At 40.8% G+C, this 19196-nt stretch overlaps 1 protein-coding gene across 1 annotated transcript; it reads left to right on the top strand.

Moving 5' to 3' along the window:
* The first annotated feature begins 377 nt into the window (after nucleotides 1-377).
* On the top strand, nucleotides 378-1279 carry LOC147426108 (uncharacterized). The gene has a single exon (XM_086498721.1). The coding sequence runs from the start codon at nucleotides 435-437 to the stop codon at nucleotides 987-989; it is 555 nt and encodes a 184-aa protein (XP_086354847.1). The 5' UTR covers nucleotides 378-434; the 3' UTR covers nucleotides 990-1279.
* The last annotated feature ends 17917 nt before the right edge of the window (nucleotides 1280-19196 follow it).

Here is a 19196-nt window from a genome sequence, read left to right as displayed (position 1 = left end):
AAAGTAAATTCGGGACAGTCCGCGCCCCACGTCTTGAACCCGCGACCTCCCCACGGTGAGCCATGTACACTAACCACTACGATTGCATGCGTTCGTTGAAATATAGGGGATTCGAGTATCTCATATTGTAAATGTGGGCCGATTAGTAAATTCGGGGCGATTGTCAAATCTAACAGTCCATGATTGGCGCGCCCTGCGTTTTCCTCCTCCACCATTGATCCCATTTGACCATGCCCGTGTGATATAGTGATGAGGCAAACCTACCCGAAGTTACTTTTCTCCCCGAATTTATCAAATGTCCCGAATTTACAAATGTGCATCTTCCGGTCCGAATCACCTCAACCGTAGATCCCATTTGAAGCTGCCCGCATCCAAGACGGGGGAGTCATTTACATTAGCTTGGTACATTGAGATCAGTAGGGTTTAGCTCCGCGATGAGGACTGCAGCTCTGCTCCGCCCTGTCTCAAGGCTTCTTCACCGCGTTGCTGCTACAGAAAGTTTATCTAGAGAGAGCTTTGCAGAAGTAGCAGGGAGGGCTGCAGCGATCTATGGAAGGCAAGAGAGCAGAGTAGCGATGCAACTGGGAGGTTTGCGCGCTCTTCGGCGAGAGCCCATCTCTCAGGCGCAGGTGCAAGCAGAGATGGAAGAAGAGGCAAAGAACATAGACCTTGCCCCGCACAAGCTCTTGCAGAAAGGTGATCCGGGCACTCAGCAGGCCATCATCAAGGATGTCATCCCTGTTGGGTACTTTGTCACTATGCCTAGCGGCAAGGAGGCCTATCTTCCTGCTCAGGATCTTGGTTTCACAGGTGGGCTCGCCATACTCGAGCGTCTTTTCAAAGTGGGTCAAGAGATCACAGTGCGTGTTGCCTCCATTGGAGGCGGAGGGCGAGAAATTCTTTCTATCAAGAAACCGGAGCATGCGCCTCCAGAGAGGAAGTTCACTGTCAGCACAAATACCACCAATCGCTATGGTTCTAGGTACTGATTTGGTCTTATTGATCTGCTTGGGCATTAGCAACCTCTTTAGTAGCTCAGGTAAGTGCAACCTTTTCAGTTTATCTGCATTAGCTGTCATGCCCCAAATGCACATACAGGTCATCACATTTTGGTCTCTCACAAGATTTAGTGCCTAGTGCATTGGGGACAATCATCCCTTCTTGAGCACCTCTCTTAATACTACTGAAACCTTTTAATTTGTAATGCTGGCTTCCTTAAAGGACTCTGTAAGCGGCAATGTTGCAGTCTGTTTGTGTATAAATTTTTGGTTTTGTGCTATTAATTTCTACTCAACTGGTACGATTATAGGGATTCTTTGGTTTGCGTTTTGTGTGGTGATGTTGTAATTATTGGTTTTACATGTGTTAACCAAATGGCGCACATGGCAAAGCTTTGAATTTTCAGAAGCATGTCTATGCATAAGGTTGACGTTATGGATCGAGTCCTGGAGCTTTCTTCTTGTTTGCATCCATTCAAGCCTGGTTTACGCAACCCATAAATCCTGTTTGTAATTGATCTTTATGTGCGCTCTCTGGGTTCTTTTCCCTTCTTTGTATTGGGGTTTGGTAGATTTTGTGGGGAGGAAATGTTTCTATGCTTTCTACTCAAGGAAAGGTGGCCATAAGGAAAGGTGGTGATTGGAGGCTGTTGGAAGGGTATGCTATGCAATCGAATTCTGAAATAGGCTTGGCTGTCTTACCTTGCCGATTCTTGACTCAGAATGTTGTTAAGGCTCATGCCTTATGTAGAGGTGTCCAATGAGTTGGTAAAGGATAGTGTTCTCCAAGAGCCATCCTACACACAGGACATGATACAATCCAAACACGCACAAAGTCAAGCGTAATGAGTAGACATCAAGCTCACCTCCCAGCCAATTTGGGCTCATCCCCGAGCCTGGGAGCCTACGGCCAATGGGCTAGCCCCTACTAGAAGGGCTGGTGTCTCATACCACTAAGCCTATACGAATCTTGGTGTGCTGGCAGAGCTGTCGAGGGCCTCCAGCCCAAGTGTCGTGATCACACAAGATGTCTCACAAATGAAGATGGGTGGCCATGGTCAGACTTGGCCGGACATACTCAGGTGCCCATCTTGATGCCTGGGGATGTAACAGATGGTTCCAAATGTGCTTTTACCAAGGATGACTCTTGGCAGCTCCGGAAAGATCACAAGTATTCATGCAAGGTGTGTGTATTTAGAAAGAAGGCAATAGTGTGGTGCTTGCTGTTAAGACATTTTTCAAGCTCGGTAGCCATATACAAACTTTCTGAGGTCTGTTACTGTTAAGTGCGTGATGTCTCTTTTTTACATATTCTGTGATTCCTAGCAGGTGTTGGCCTACTGCATGTAAATGACTGCGCAGCAGAAGCAGACATATTGAGTCAAAACCAGTAGTTACACTTTTCAAGCTTAACTTCAAGCAACATTAGCAAAAAGTAATGAGATAAATAGCTTTTGCTCACCTATACATACCGCTTTGAACGCAGATAGCTCCGAAATGTCAGTTAGGAATGTTGCTGGTTATGATGTAGCAATATGTGGGAAGTTGCCTATGTAAAGGCCAATCATTTTTTGATGGAATGGGACGTACTATCATTAAAAATAATGTACTTTAGCTTTGCAACATGGTTCTTGTAATGAGAATGGACTTTCTTTGCCTTCATGGAGAGGCTTTCTCAACATTCTTTCTCACAATTTCTAATCACTTTGAAGGTAGCAATCAGACATTATTTTTGTGAGATCTCACGGTTGATTGAAAGATATAGAAAGTTCCTAACTTACGCTGCTTGACGCATGTTTTACTGGAATGTTTGTGTTAAAACCTGTTTTTTGGATGAAAGTTTGACATTTGAGTGGATACAACAACAATGGCGTTCTAGTATATCTTTGCAATGTGGAAACACTATGTGCATTGCTATGACCGTTGTTTTATTATTGAGTATGGAGGAACTTTTGCCCATACGTTTATTGTACTTCTAGGCGTAGTCTGAACTCCCAAGTTATCGCTGCATCTGAGATCCTTCTAAGTCCATCGTAAGGACCCTTGCCAGTTCACTCCTCTGACCACGACTAAAATGTTAGACCCTTGCCAGATAACTCCTCTTACCATGACCAAAATGGCATCAACAACTGATGCTGCAATTAGACTGAAATTTTTAAAATATGTCCATGAGTACGAACTGGTACTTGTAATTACTAGTGGAACCACCTAAAATAAGGTGATAGAATTGTTTGTTTTGAGAAAAGTACTGATTTGGCACTTCATTAGTTGATATGTATGCCAAGTACAGGATATACACAAAATTGGGGAAGCACTTGATAGAACCAATGCTGTGACTGTTGGCTTTTAGATTCCATTATGGACAACATAGGCTGCAATTTGAAGATTTGTGTCTAGGTGCAAATATTTATGCTTACATTTTGAAGGCATTTGTCATCATGCAAAATGTTGACACGGGCAATCAACTTCATAATGAGGTTCTTAGTCAAGGGCACTTGGTAAAAATTAATGTGCTTAGCATTTTCTTGGTCAATACATAAACCAAGCTTGTCCTTTCACGAAGCGTGAAAAATTGCTTGCCTAGGAATGTCTTATATTGTGCTTAGGTAATAGCATATGCTCAACTAGGATGAACTAGTGCAATTTTAGCAAAAGTAGAATGAGGGTTTCTTTGTAAATGCAAGAATCTTTGCTTGCATCTTGGAAAAAATTCATGATAAAGGCGGTTCTTGTAGACAAAAGGTTGTGCTTTGTGCTCCTTGCACACAAATGCAAGCTGTGTTCTCAAAGTACTTGTTGAGCGTAATGTTTGGAAGGTCCTCTCTTGGAACGCATCAACTACAGCTCATGCAAGCAGGGGCAGGGGTGGTTTTTTCATCAGTTGTGCAGTGATGGCTTCTCTCTAGCTGTAATCACCTATGCTTACATCTTGAAGGCATCTCAGATTGTTTGGTGACATATTCATCATGAGATTGTTAGTTCTGGCCTCTTTTGAAAAAAGAAGGAATGCTTGGCATTGCTTTGGTCAATATGCACGCCAAGTATGGTCTACCATGTCCGCACAAAAAGTGTCACAAGCATCATATAATGAATGCAAACTCTTGTGATGCAATGATTGTATGATGTTCAATATGGATTAAGCCATAAGCACAAGGTTCTTTTTAGTAAATGCATAATAAATGTGTAATGATTGTCTCTCCCCAGATGCAATGGTCCATGCTTGCATCCTCATGACATGTAGCATTATGTTAGAAATTGACATGGTAAAGTGAGTTCATGATGAGCTAGTTTGGGCAGCTGATACATGAAACCATGGAAAGTGCATGGCAAGCTTCGTATTTGGAAAGTTGCCTCTTGGTGTGGATTGAGTGCAAAATGTTTTCAATATGTTTGGTGTTCACTAGGTTGGTTTTAGGGAATGCACGGTGAATGTATATTCAATGCGATGATATCTGCTTATTTTCAAGAGACATGCGACATCATGTAAGAAGTTGACGTGAGCAACAAATTTTTGATGAATTTGTTTGTAAGAAGCCTTTGGATAAGCATTGCTTATCCAAGGGCTTCTTACAAAGTGTGATTTATTCATGTAATTGCAAAAAGTGCTTAACAAAGTGTGCATTGTCAATGCAAGCGCAAAAAGTGCTCAATGAGTAACATTCAAGAATGTTGTCTATTTGATTGAATATTTCAAGACAAACCCATTGCCATATGTGTCCAATAGAGGAAGGACAGAAAGCAGTAGGACTCTTTTGAGTGAACTAGACGCAATAACCCATACTTGCATCTTGAAGGCATGTTGCAAGATAAATTTGTCTCTAGACGCAATAACCCATACTTGCATCTTGAAGACACGTTTCATTATTTTGGAAAACAAATACGTGATGAGATTGTTAGTAAAGGTAGCAGCTAGGTTAACTTGCTTACACCCTATAATTTGGAAAGGCCATAAAGCACTAAGATTTTTTTGAGTGAATGCAGAATGGGGATCTCTCTTTGGATGCCATAATGGATCTTGAAGACATGTACCATTATGTGAGACATTGGAAAACAAACTCATGATAAGATTGTTAGTATAGGTAGTAGCTAGGTTAACATGCTTACACCCTATAGTATGGTACTTGTTTACGTTGTTTTGAGAGAGAGAGAGAGAGAGAGAGAGAGAGAGAGATTTGTGAACAATCACCCCCATTGCCACAAGCAACATGTTGTGAACAATAAGGATTAGTAAAAATAGAGAGCTACAAAAAGGATGAGCATGGGGAACACTAACCAGTGCATTAATAAGAAAGACCTTATAACCAACACTTTCCTTGATGTAGAGAGAGAGAGAGAGAGAGAGAGAGAGAGAGAGAGAGAGAGATGACATTTGGGACCAAAGATACACATGATGTACTATGTATGGGGCTCATAAGTGATTCTTTATGCTCTAGGATTGTGGTAATAAGAACCATGGAAAGCCCACACTATGGCTAGAAGGGGAAAGTGTGTAGGTCTAAGTTTGGTTGACAATGGGAGGGAAGCATGTTTGGCGGTGAGAAAAAATTGAGCACTTTTGGAGTGTATGGTACTCAGAATCTTGAACTTGTCGTGAACAAATGTGCAGAGTCGAGTTGACTCTTCTCCATTGTCCCACCGCCTTGTCTCGCATCGAAGGGAGTAAGAGCTAACTCGAATGGCTACGATAGTGCATATCACCGACAAGGAGATATGCTCAATCATATAAGGGTGAGCACGGTTTCTTCTTTCGGCAAAGAACAAGGATTTGTAGATGGGGGCAATATGGGTGGTGTAATGTATGAAGCGCGACCCACTACATTTCTCCCAAGCCATAATACATTCACTTTGTAAAAAGCTTCATTCACTTGGGAGTCTATTGAGACATCATGTAGCAAGTGTGCATCCCATCTCCCCCCAAACCACTTGTTATGTCTTGCATTGATCCATTCCTGCTTTTATTCATCTTTTGACTTTTTTGCTTGCTTTCCACGCAATTATAGAAAGTCAATGTGGGGTTTTGACACATCTTTATCATGTACTCCACAACCCTTTCCATGTCTATAAACTCAATTGGGAGAGATCTCGACTGAAGAAGTAGGAGGTGTTTGTGTCTTAACTTAGAGAAAGTTTGTAAGAAAATACTTTTTGACATTCTCAAACTCTTTCTTGATAGACTTTGAGAGGCTCCTGCCCCACACCAATTCCATAAAGAAGAACCGGTATGTGTCAGAAAAGGTAGTTCTTAAGAACCTAAAATTTGACATCCCCCACATCACAAATATTCTCAAATGCATAGTACGCTCTCTTCTCAGCTTCCAAGTAATGAGTAGCATATTCATGTCACTTGTGATTGGTCGGAACCGCAAGGCCAAGGTACTCAAATCTCTCAACAACTTCAAGTGTCTCATTGTTTTACAAAGTGCATAATTGATTCTCCTAGCATAATCTTTTTTTGGGATTCATTCACAATCAGCCCACTATGCAACCATAAGTTTTTGTGCATTCTCTAAAGTGTGAGATAGAAGCACTACATCATCCATTTACAACAAAAGCATGGTTATCATATTGCAAATTGTAACCTCTTTAATTCGTTCTTGTTGCATAAAGTCAAGTATCATTTGTTCCAATTGATCCTTGTTTAACCCCAATAGTGCTTGCAAAAAGTCAAGAGAGTTGGTGACAATGGACATCCTTGTCTACAATGTTTGCAAAAAACTATGAACTTCTTCTCATGCATAATTGACATATCGTTTTGTCATAGATTTGAAAAACTACAAGCATAACCTCACTTGAAACTTGGAGTTCTTCCATCCTTCTCTAAATTGTTACATAGATTCATATCAAAGGCCTTTTGAAGTCCACAAAAGCAACAATACAATCACTTTCCTTTCAGTTGACTTTTCTCCATGAGAACACGAAGAGTGACAAGATGGTCAATGGTGCTATAAGAGACCCAATCATTATATTGTAGTAGTTGTTTACATTCTTTTCATCCACTCCTCTATGCAAAAGATTGACCCAATTAATGCTCTAATCATAAGGCATATCATGTTGAAAAGCAAGATTGAACATATTTACACATCTAATGATGTGATAAATCTCCTGTCCATTTTATTTTTTTTGGCTTGATACCTTGCAAATCTCTCGCTTTGTGAGTGAACAACTTTTCAAGCTCGTCACACCTATCCTCAATACTTAAAAAAGAGGGCATACATAGGAGTGAACCATAAAATGACATCTTTTTGGCATTTGGTTGTTCATATAGCTGCCTACAATGCGTGCATATATCCATAAGACTCAAGTTATTCAAAATTGCAACTTGCTTGCCATTCAAGTTTTTTCAAAATCTTACACATGCACATGCCTTTTCTTCAATTCGAAAAAATTGGCCCTTTACTTCCCATGTTCTTTTCTTCTTTTGAATCAATGCCTTGTATGCATGCAAATGACTTTGATAGTTATGTTTGTCCATAAAAACACTTAAGGTTGCATTGTCAAGAAGTATGTAGAGTGCGTCTAGGAAAGCACCGGGCCTTTGATTATGAGAGTTTGTAGAACAAAATCAAGCGACTTGCAGAAGATTTGAAGCAAAAGACACACTAAAAAAAAAAAAACTCTAGCAATGAAATCTTACGTCTAAAAAAGAACCAAGGTCAATTGAAAATCTTGTGTTTTTGATGATTTGATGTAGCCCTACACCCAATTGCACAGGTATAGTGTCTCTTTGCCATATCAAAAACCCTTTCTTTCTACTTCCATTCTTCGTTGAGGCCATTTGATGGAAGTTTGAGTACTTCCATAGACAAGCCCACACACCTTTTTGAAGAGGAAAAACACTAATTGGAACCCTCACATGCTCAAACATGAGGTAGGAACAATGCAGGAGTCCATGACACCCATAAAAGAAGCCTTTGTTTCCCTTCTCTTGATTCTTAAAGAAATGATATTGATCTTCAAAAAATATCCTCACATCCTAAGACTCAATACTCCATGAATGATGCGGAATTTGAGCCATTTTTTGATATTTTTGATCCTTTTATGGAAATTTTAAGCCCAAAAATGCACCTTTTGCCCCTAAAAAGCCCAAACGAGTTTAAAAAAATACCTAAATTTGCGGGAAAATACCTTGGACTCAAATTACATGTTAAAAATTGTTTTGAAACATGGCAAGCACTTTAGATACATTGTTTATAGCTACATATGAAACCTGCTAGTTTTGGACGAGATCGTTTGTATTGAACTTTCTAGGCAAAACGAGTGTGCCTTCTCCACAGACATGTTGTATGTACGTTTGTAAACCAAATTACGCATATTTTATTGTAAGAAAGCACTCCACGTGCCACCTCCAAGGCCTCACCTCCTCGGTAAGGTATATACACAACTAAATCCGTGGCAATACATATGACATTATATACATTGTAGCATTTGGTCCCTGATATAAAAAGCATAAAGAGAAAGATGAGAATTCAAATTCAAATTATAAATTCACCACAACAGGACATGCATCCCCTCTAAACCTGCACATCCTTTAGCATGTGCCACAATAGCCTTTGGTAAACATCAAAACTCATTGTTAGATAACATATCTCCAGTCTCATCCTCACTTTGCATAGATCTCGATCCATCATCTTCTTGACTTACGTGTGCACCAAATGGATCAATATCCCCTCTTCTTTTGAATACGGATCAACATCCACTCTTCTTCTTTTTTCCACAACGGGAATTCTCAATTTGATCCCATCTAATGCACATGAGGTATAAGTTGCATTGCCATGCACATTCTTAACAACATAAGGACCAAATCATCTCTTTGCAAGCTTCCTTACTATTGAGTATTGGTTATCAAGACTACTGTTATACAACAACACCCAATCACCTTCCTCAATATCTTTTGGCATGAGCCTATCAAACATGTCTTTATTCTTCAATCTTACATCTTTCAGTTGTGATATTGCAAGTTCAATATCTTCGGTCCTTCTTTCTAATTGTTTTCTTCGCAAGGCAAGATGGTCTTCCCTACTCATCCTATCCTCCCAAGGCAATTTACATTCCATGTAGAAATCACATCCTCACTTGGCAATACAGGTTCTTGACCATACATCAACTCAACAGGAATACAATTAATAATTGAGATATGCATTGTACGATCAACCCAAAAAGCATAAGGCAATAATCTTGGCCACTCTCCAAGTTTACCTTTGCAAGACTTAGCCAAAGCTTTAATTATTGGAGAACTTCCACACTCAGATTTTCCATTCCCTTCACGATTGTAAGCAGCAATGAGAGCAAGTTTGATACCCAAATTGAAAAAGAACTCCTTGACTTCCTTAGCATCCAACTCACCCCTATCTGTTGTTATTTTCACAACATAGCCATAATGACAAATTAAATCTTCAAGGAGAAACTTGCATACTACCTTTGTAATCTTTATCCTTAATGCACAACCTTCCACTTGGTTTGACAAATCTTCTCTTGCAAGAACTATGCATCTCATTTGCCACAATCCCAAAGGCATAGTAACTAAATATTGAGACATTTGACAGGCTAGACAAGACTCCACATATTGAGATACATCTTTGTACATTCCTTTCCACCATTACCCTTCTTTTAGTTTAGCAAATGTTGCCCATACACCTCGATGACAAACCCATATAATCTTATGAAACCCCTTGATAAGATTCATTTGAGTGGCCTTGTCACATACTACCTTTTGTGGAATTCCACACCTTTGTTTTGGATGCTTCCACAAGTATTCATATGTCTTCCTTCTTTTCCTCTTGAATTCTTGTGCATACTAATCTTCTTGATTTTGCATGGTACTTAAGTAGCAACCAATAAACAAAATTGTGTTGGGGTGGTAAAGCCCAATGTGCCGCGCTTAAGTGTTGGACAGCTGGACACTAACTGAGAACTAACAATGACAATTCATTCTACATAAAATAATGAGGACTCAAAACCCTAAGCACTAGTGTTTGAAGTCCACCAAAACCTATGTCTCCTCTCTTCTTCTCTCTTCTCCATTGTTGCACGCGTGCGCACACGTACACACACACACACACACACACACACACACACGCACACACACACACACACACACACACACACACACACACACACACACACACACACACACTAAAATACATGAGTCGTTACTCAAGGTTCACCACTTTATTTAGTTTGAAGGAAACTTGGTTTTTTACAAAAAAAACCCCTCCTTGCTCTTCCCCTTTACATGTCTAGTAGACCATCCATGACATGATCGCACAAACAGATGTCACAGTAAAACAGGTGTTTGGACGTTCTGACAAAGGTAGGATTCGAGTAGATAAGATTACACCATACTCCAGGGTTCGTGGAGTGATATTGAAATACACTCTGAGTGGCTGGCCATAGCTGCGATACAAAAAAATCTTTTGCGATGGAAGAAACTGCGCTAGCAGATATAATCGTTCTGAAAAACCTCGCTTCATTGAATATTCTACATAATAGTATCGTGGACCTATGTCCATTGCTTCAGTTACCATTGCCAGACAAATGTTATTCCTAAAATGCTCTGGACCCCAAAGAGTCACCCTGGTCACTCGGTTCTGATTTGTCCACCACTTCGTCTAAGTCACAGATGTGTCTAATTGCGGAAATAAAAGCCATTCATAACGGAGGAGTGTGGCTCACTTAGTAGACTCACTTGACTGCTGAAGATGTGCAATAGATATAGCTAAAACCTGATCCCCATTATGAGCCATAACAGATAAATATGTAGAATACACCTGATGACAATTTTAGATGTTTGCTTTTAAATTAGCTACTCTCGACAGTTGCTATGCACTGGTTTGATAAAAGATGCTCGTCTTATATAGACATATTGGTGACTGAACCCAATGGTTGTGTTTAAAAAAAAAAGAAAAGCACTTTACTTCGTTTGCCTCATCTAGTAGGCTTTAGCTTCTGTCTCTAAATCTATCCTAGTGGACGGATCTTTTACCATAGACTCTGAAGAGATGTAGGTTTTATGGGTTACTGTCGGTTTGTATCCACCCAAGGTCGAGAGCATTGGCTTGTATGAAGACCGTTTATCGGTATTACGACTATTGGCGAACATACACTTGCTATCTACTGCCACTTGCAATGTAACACATAATGTATTTTGGTAGTTTGTAGTGTTTTTTATATTGTGAAGGTGGGGACTGCCTTGTACATAAAGGAGAAAAACTTACATTTTAAAACTCTCACCTGTATGAGGTTTCGTATTCTCTGCAGTACTCTGTTGTTTATATCGCACGCTGGCGTTCTGCCACTTGTAAGGAATGCCTTTGCTTTCTTCTTCCGCTGGCGTTCTGCCGCTTGTAAGGAATGCCTTTGCTTTCTTGTGCTGATACGTTTTTTGAGCTCTCTACTGGCTTCACATTCCCGGATCTCGTGCTGAGTATGATCCCATAGTGGATGGTCTTGAAGGCCGGCCTCGATGGGGGGAAGCGTGCAGATGTCATGGCCCTTCTGAAGCGTGACAAAATCCCGCCTATAAATAACTCATAAGGTGAGCGCCTATGCTCACTTAGCATCGTGATTTGTGACCTCTGTTTTGCATTCAATTCTGCGTTGCTGTGTGACTTCATCATGCCGAAAAAAAGTGAGAAAGCTATCATGGAGGCTTCTGCATCAAATTTACAGGTTTTATTTCTGCTGGTTTCTAAATTTTAAAAAAAGGGGATATTGTGAATCTGAATCTGCCTGTTTGCTTAACGGGAAATAATGCTTCAAATAAATGATTGGCGATATCGGTTAACATTGGTAAAATTAACTGCTTTTTCAATTGGATCTACTGCTTGAGGAATTGATTCAACTGGTTACTGGATGATTTTTTGGGTATCATGGCTGGGGCATATTGCTACCAGATTTGAAAAAAAAGATTGTGACTCGAGCTATTGACTTTAGGGCAGCCAAGTGGGATTTAATGTGCTGAGGATATTGAAGTTATGCATATCAATAAATGGTTTTTTGATTTGAAGCTTATATAACTTGAAAGTGTTTGTTGACATGGTTTTTTGCCGGGGTTGTTGCTTACTGGTTGTAATTTGGAGGCTAAAATGAAATTTTTAGGAATAGTTGTAATTCACCAACGGTAAGAAACCCTAAAAATGGTTATTTCAAGGGTTACATACTCCTTCTCGCTTTGTTCTGTACTTGGGGTTATGGGTGTTTACCAGCAAGAATATAGATTTTTTAACTCTCTCCAGCTTACTATACAGACTGAACGTAAGTAGACTTGTTTTAATTTAAAAAAAAACCTGTTTTGGGACTGATTTATCTGATATAGGGAATTATGATATGTGTTTACCTCTGGACTGTTGGAAGATATAAGCCTCTTTGACTAAAGATGAAGATTTCTGTATTATTAACAGATTGTGGGAACAAATTCCAGGTTCTATAAATCTGGGTATTTTTGGGATGTAATAAATCTGACCCTGTTGGATTGGAAATGCTAGTTCTCTTGTTGATCTATCTGTATGGCTGTATTGTGGTTTGGAAGGCATTATGTCTATTATGGAAAGGGTACTTCTGACTGAATGAGGATGCTTATTTTTTGGAAGAAGGTAAGTATGAAACTGATACTGCAGGGATTTGAATCGGGCTGATGATTCAAAAAAAATATAATATGTATTGTTCAAAACTGTGAGCAGAGATTGTCGGATTCCTTGATAAGCTGTAAAACTAATGGTTCGGTTTACGCTGGGTACATTTACCGACCTTAGGCTGACTTTGTCCTTAGTACATATACCTAATGTCGTGAATAGTCTGAAGAGACTCTCATTGAACTGAAAACGTTGTTCTGAGATGTTGCCAAATTGGATGATGCTCGGAAGGCAGTAAATGAGTTCACGTACCCTATTTTGGTGGAAATTGGTTTTTTCTCTCGCTTGTTTTTACCATAATACATCACTAGATGGGTAATTTAATGAAGGGTCTGTTTGTGAATCACTGATTCAGCTTATCGAATGATTTCTTCTAGTTGTGAACGCTTTTGACCTTGAGTTATTCAAATAAGATAAACTTTACAGCATTTGACTCGCTTCGTATATTCTCTCTCTTATATATTTGAACTTTTCTTGGCCTACTAGTATGCAATATATACTATGGAAAGTTTATAGATGTTCTTGGCTTGATACGTTTACTTCGATTCTATCTCGGAAGTTGTCTGGACTTGCTCTATTGGCTGAGCTATCTAAAATACTATGGTATGATATCTGGTTTTATTACCAACTTGGACAGAAGTTTGTCAGTCATTGCATATGACAGAGGCAGTTTTTGATAATATTTGTGAATATAACTAGAAAGGGCTTTGATATGAAAATTAGTTAATGGGTTATCTCAAGTTTTTATATATATATATATATATATATATATATGGAAAGTTTTTTGGATTAAGAACTAGTCCGAAAGTCTAAATTTTTCTATACTTCTCATTTCGAAGGAGGTGTTGTCCGTAACAGAAAGTTGGCCAGTGATGGCATATAGTTTGTAGTTCTCTCTTGTCTGATTAAGAAAGTAGTTCGTGTCTGGCTTTGATAATCTGCCTATAAAACCTACTAAGGTTATGCAAAAAAAATAATTAATCCAAAAATTAAACAGCTACACTATGATGATTTCACTTTCCTTATTGGATTGGCAGTAATCCAAGAATCTTTTTCATTAAAAACAAGATACTAGTTAAGAACTGTGTTTCTTTTAAAAGTGACATGGATAACAACTGGGATGCCCAACATCACCTGCGTACAATCACGTGCTAACGAATTGTTTTCTTGTGGCTATGGGTGCAGGTGAGGGCTACCTTCTTTGATTAAAGCACTCAGTTCTAAGTTATTGATGGCTGTGGATGTTCGCTTAACTTGAAGCTACATTACGGGGACGACTGCATCCCATGATTTACATTGATATCTTTACTGCCTTGTACAAAATTTATTTTCAACTGCAAATAAATTATTTTACAAATCCATTGTATTGTCCTAGAATTAGTGGTCTGTGAACTGTAGTGTTCGTTTGCGTATATATATATATATATATATATATATATATATATATATATATATATATATATATAGAACTGCTACACACACACACACACACACACACACACACACACACACACACACACACACACACACACACACACACACACACACACACACACACACACACACACACACACACATACACACACACACACACACACACTCGTTCGTGCACTTCAATTGGTTTTAGCGATTGAGGATTGGAGAGCACCATTCGGGCTCGTTAGGGAAGCAGGTGAGGAAGCAACAAAAATTTCAGCATGTTTTTGTAGATTTGTTTTGGTCGATCAAAAGGTTTTCATTCAGGACAATTCCCATAGAACCTGATCGATTTTGTATGCTCTTTAACTTTGCAGAATAAAGTTTTCTCAAAATCCTCACCGATTTTGAGATACGTAACTCAGACTACTTACACAAGGAAACTTCTGTAAATTCCACACGCTTTGGGAGATATCTACTTCAAACAGCAGGGTGGTCTACTTTTGTCGATTCTTTAGCGTACATATTTTTTTTGCAGACTCTTTTTGCAATCTCTGTCACATGCATATTTGATGTAAGATCTTAAGGGTCTGTTAAATCAGACAACTTACCGCCATAGCGGTTACATAAAAGGATTTCTATGGTTGATGTAAGATCTTATGTGGTTTATGTATTGATGAGAATATGTAAAGCCTATTGTGAGGGTCGTGGTAGGGTTTATTCAGCTAGGGGATTCTGAAATGTGGAGATCTTCTCGGTGATATAGGTTTTGGAGTGAGCCCCCGACATCTCCATAGTTTCAGCATCGACATAGGATGTATGTTTATGCAGCCAGTGTAGTATTGGTGTGCATCTTCTGACCCACCATTGTTGGCATTGCTCTCATCTTTATGCGTATGCATTTGACAAGATTCAGTTGGTCAATGAAATTCTTCTCGAATTGGAGACAGTGAGACAATGACAATGACAATGACAATGACAATGACAATGACAATGACAATGACAATGACAGTGAGATTTTTTGAGATTCTATCTTGCCAGTTTAGCCACTTTGGTTAGCATTTTAGTCATTGTACACATTTGTTTTGGGTTCAAAAGTGAGTTTTGCATGGGAGACTTTGCCGATTTTTTCAAGTTTTCTATCATCTTGTTTAGTTAAGCGGATCTACCACTTTTGTGTTACAATATACATGTGGTGGTGATGTGTGTGAACACACTAGGACCGCTGAGGAATTTTCTCCCTCTTTAGGATGTTTTCCCCCCCGTGCATTGTATATATGCCCAACACTCTAGGGATATCTATCTTTCTATTGCACACTAAGTAATACACTCTCTTTTGTGTGCCTTGAGCTTCCTTCGTCTTCTCCAAGTTGTGTACGTTTCTCTGCAACCCTAATTCCAACAATTGGTATTAGAGCAGGTTCCATCCTCCCGGGCTTAGTCACCAGCAGCTCCAGCACCCGCGTGCTCATTTTCTCCGAGCTTTGGCGAGCGTTCGCAGGTCGACAAAAATTTCGGGACAGCTTGTAGAGATTAGTTTGCTCAGATTTTTGATTCGGGCTCATTTCGGCCTTCATTTCCACTGCAGGTAGTACTGTACAGGCTATTTCGTCATTTTGTGCAAACTTTTTGTCAGTGTCATTTTTTGCATAACAGTGCATTACAATCTTCTACGGTTTGTGCTATATAGCACGTGTTGTTCTCGCTTCGTTTCTCCTCTTTTCGGGCAGTTTTCACATGAGGTGTAGCATTTACCATGGCTGACAACAACACAGATGTGTTCAAGATGTTTGCTGCTGAGGACAGGTTGGATGGGGACAATTATCCTATGTGGGATTATATGATGCAATGATGGGGGCTTTTCACAAGCCAAGCTCCCATACCCCTCTTCTCTCGTCCCCACCCCATGAAACCCCCCTCTTAGGGAGGGAGTGATAAAAGGCATTGAAAAAAGTAAGAAAAAAAATAAAGTATGATTATGTAAATATATAAGAAAGGTAAAATAGGCCACCTCATGCCTGCGGGGTAGCCCATCCCCACCTTGCCTCCTTTTTCTTCACTGTTGCCGCGCCGTGTGTCCCTTTTCCTCTCCTCCACTCAAAAGGTCAACCCCCTCTCTCTTCCCCTTGTCCTTTCTCCTTTCTCTCTCCCCTCAAGCTACCCTACCTCTCACCAATAATGCATTATAACTCACCAATAATGCACCCTAACTCACATGCAACCTACCATATCTTCCAAAATAGTATACCCCACCCCCTCTTTCTCTCTCCTATCATATCCCATGACCCAAATACCCCCCTCTCTCTCTAAAGGGCGCCATATCTCTTGTCTTGTAGCTAAATAACCTCCCCCACACTCACACACACTCAGTTTCACTGAAAAAGGTGCCCACAGACCCATCCCCACCCGGTGGTTACCTGATTTTTTTTGTGTTCACACACATCTGCACCCAGATTCACCTCTGAGCACACTCCCCTCTCTCCCCTCTTGTAATTACTTTATTCTCCATGTCACCTCTCATTTTCCATTCACCCATCTCTCTCTCTCTTAGTCTCTCTCTCATGAGACTGCTGTTCTGGCACATATACACACAGCCAGACAAGTGGGGCCCACAGTCACATGGCCTATGTAGATAATGATTTCTTCATTTCTAAATCCTAGAATTTCTCCCCCGTCCTCCCCTATATAAAGAGGGGACACCATCACCAAAGAGTACACTATGCACTGTGTGTGCCTAGTGCACACACACACACATACACACACACCATCACCAAAGAGTACACTATGCACTGTGTGTGCCTAGTGCACACACACACACACACACCATCACCAAAGAGTACACTATGCACTGTGTGTGCCTAGTGCAGACACACACACACACACCATCACCAAAGAGTACACTATGCACTGTGTGTGCCTAGTGCACACACACACACACACACATACCATCACCATCACCATCACCGCAATCACCATGCTCTTGAGCATGACCTCTACACCCTTGGGCTATGGAAGATGAAGGGAAACTAAATGAAGGATGATGGCCATAACCCTCGTGCGAGTCTTCGCCATCAACTCCCACCTATCCGCCATGTGCTCTACCACGCTCTCCCTTCTCATTCCCCTACCCTATGCTCCCCATTTCATCGCCTTATTCTCTAAATAAAGCTTGAGGTTTTGTGAGTATGTTTTCTTGCAATGTTTTGCCCATGTGAGGTGTGCGGAATCGCCACCTAGTCTTTTGTTTGGAGTGAGCTTGTGTATGTGTGAAGGGTATGCGGATTCGCCATCCTTCTGTGGTGCCTCAATACTAAGCCGCTATACTCTCTCTCTCTCTCTCTCTCACTCACTCACTTGATCTCATTCCCCTTCCTCTTCATCATTACTCCCAAGCATCCATCTCTCTTGGATGAAAACTTTGTTATGGTGGTGTGTTGTTTGCGTCCTAGCCGCTGAAGCTAGCTGGTGCCCCCTGTTTGCTTTACCATGACAGGCTCGAGGTGCTCCATTCGGTCCCCGGTGTTTTAGAGGCCGTCGGGGGTTCGGGGTTCGCTTTGCTGCCGTCATTTGGTGCCCCCACTGAGGATCTTTTCATGAAACCCTTCAGTTTACAAGACTGAAACCCCTAAACTATTGTGAATGGATGAATGGCTAGCAGGATTTGCTAATTGGACGACAGAAGAAGAAGAGCTCCAAGCCAGGCGTAACGGTAATCGATTTGCAGTGGGAGAGTCAACCAACACGCCAAACCCAGTGGATATACATAGGCCAAGTGCCAAGAAGAAGAAGGAGAAGGTCGAAACCATGTCCGCAACCTACAACCAACCCACAACAACAAAATGGAAGGAGCTCTACACAATAGAGAATCAACACTATTCTACTTTGAGAATCGGGTAACTCAAGTCATCGAGGTAATTATCACAGTCAGTTTTCAAGTCGCACATGATGCTGCAGCACAGATAACGGAATCATTGGCTCACACTCTCACTAGAGAAACTAGGGATCTACTGAGTTTGTTTCAGGAAAGAACACCACCCTCTCCCACAAGCTTGGACAGTGACTAAGCTCCTCTAAGCTTCACATGAATCAGTACAACCTACCTCAAGACAGATCACACATACCAACACGTGTACGCTCAATCAAGGTAATACTGGATTTGAAGGCTCACTACCAGCACGTCATTGACACCATGCTGGGTGGGGAGAGATTTTTTGAGGTTCTGGCATCAGATCAACCATGTGTCTTACCTTTGGTACAAGGCAATGTACCGTTTGAAGTTTTAATCTATGTCCTAGTATAAGAGGGTATACACGCCTCTTTGTAAAGAAGAAAAAAACTTTTGCAAGTTAAGCAGTGTGTCTTTCTAGCTCTCTCTCAGTAATCATGGCAAGTGTAGCATTTCCAACATTTAAAGGAAAGAAGGGGGAGGATTTGGTAACAGACTTCCTAGATGACTTTGAAGTAGCATGTGTAGTGAGCAACAAAGATACGGATGAATCCCGGGTTAGAATCTTTAAGCATCTCATGAAGCTAGAAGCTAGATCATGGTACAATGCACTTCCACAAGCAACCAAGGATGACTGGGAACCCTTAAAAACCGCTTTTAAGAGGCGCTTTAGGGGAGGTACCACTTCAGAAAAGTTGTGGGACAAGTTGAGAGACTTGAAGCAGGAGGGTCTTTTAGAATATGCCACCTATGAGTCCAAATTTGTGGATTTGTGGGAACGGTGGGTTGAGTCACTGGCAAGGGGGGAAGCCGCACCCGATTTCCTAAAAAAGATCGGTTCACGCATGGCTTATGGCCGCTTCTCAAGGAGAAGGTGAAAGGTAGATTCCCGGCTACGTACGAGTTAGCCATTGAGATTGCTCGCCTTAAAGACAAGAAGCTGCGAATGAAAGCCAAAGAAACCGAGTCAACAAAATCAGGAACATCGCGTCGACCAGCAACTACGACAACCACCATTCCATCACCACCACCAGCTCTTGGGGTAAGAGATGACCAACAAGATATGTTGGCCCATATTACTGACCAACTGCAGAATTTGTCTGTCCACTTAATACAGCAAGGGAGGAGTCAAGAAAGAGATCAAGACCCTGGAAGAGCACGACGACAAAACAGGGAGTATCATTGCTACAACTGCGGAGAAGACGA

This window comes from Adiantum capillus-veneris, chromosome 24 (assembly GCF_014529385.1).
Source record: "Adiantum capillus-veneris isolate H3 chromosome 24, ASM1452938v2, whole genome shotgun sequence".
In the NCBI taxonomy this organism is placed as follows: domain Eukaryota; kingdom Viridiplantae; phylum Streptophyta; class Polypodiopsida; order Polypodiales; family Pteridaceae; genus Adiantum; species Adiantum capillus-veneris.
The sequence above is the reverse complement of the archived record's forward strand: the minus strand, read 5'-3'. Positions and strand labels throughout refer to the sequence as shown.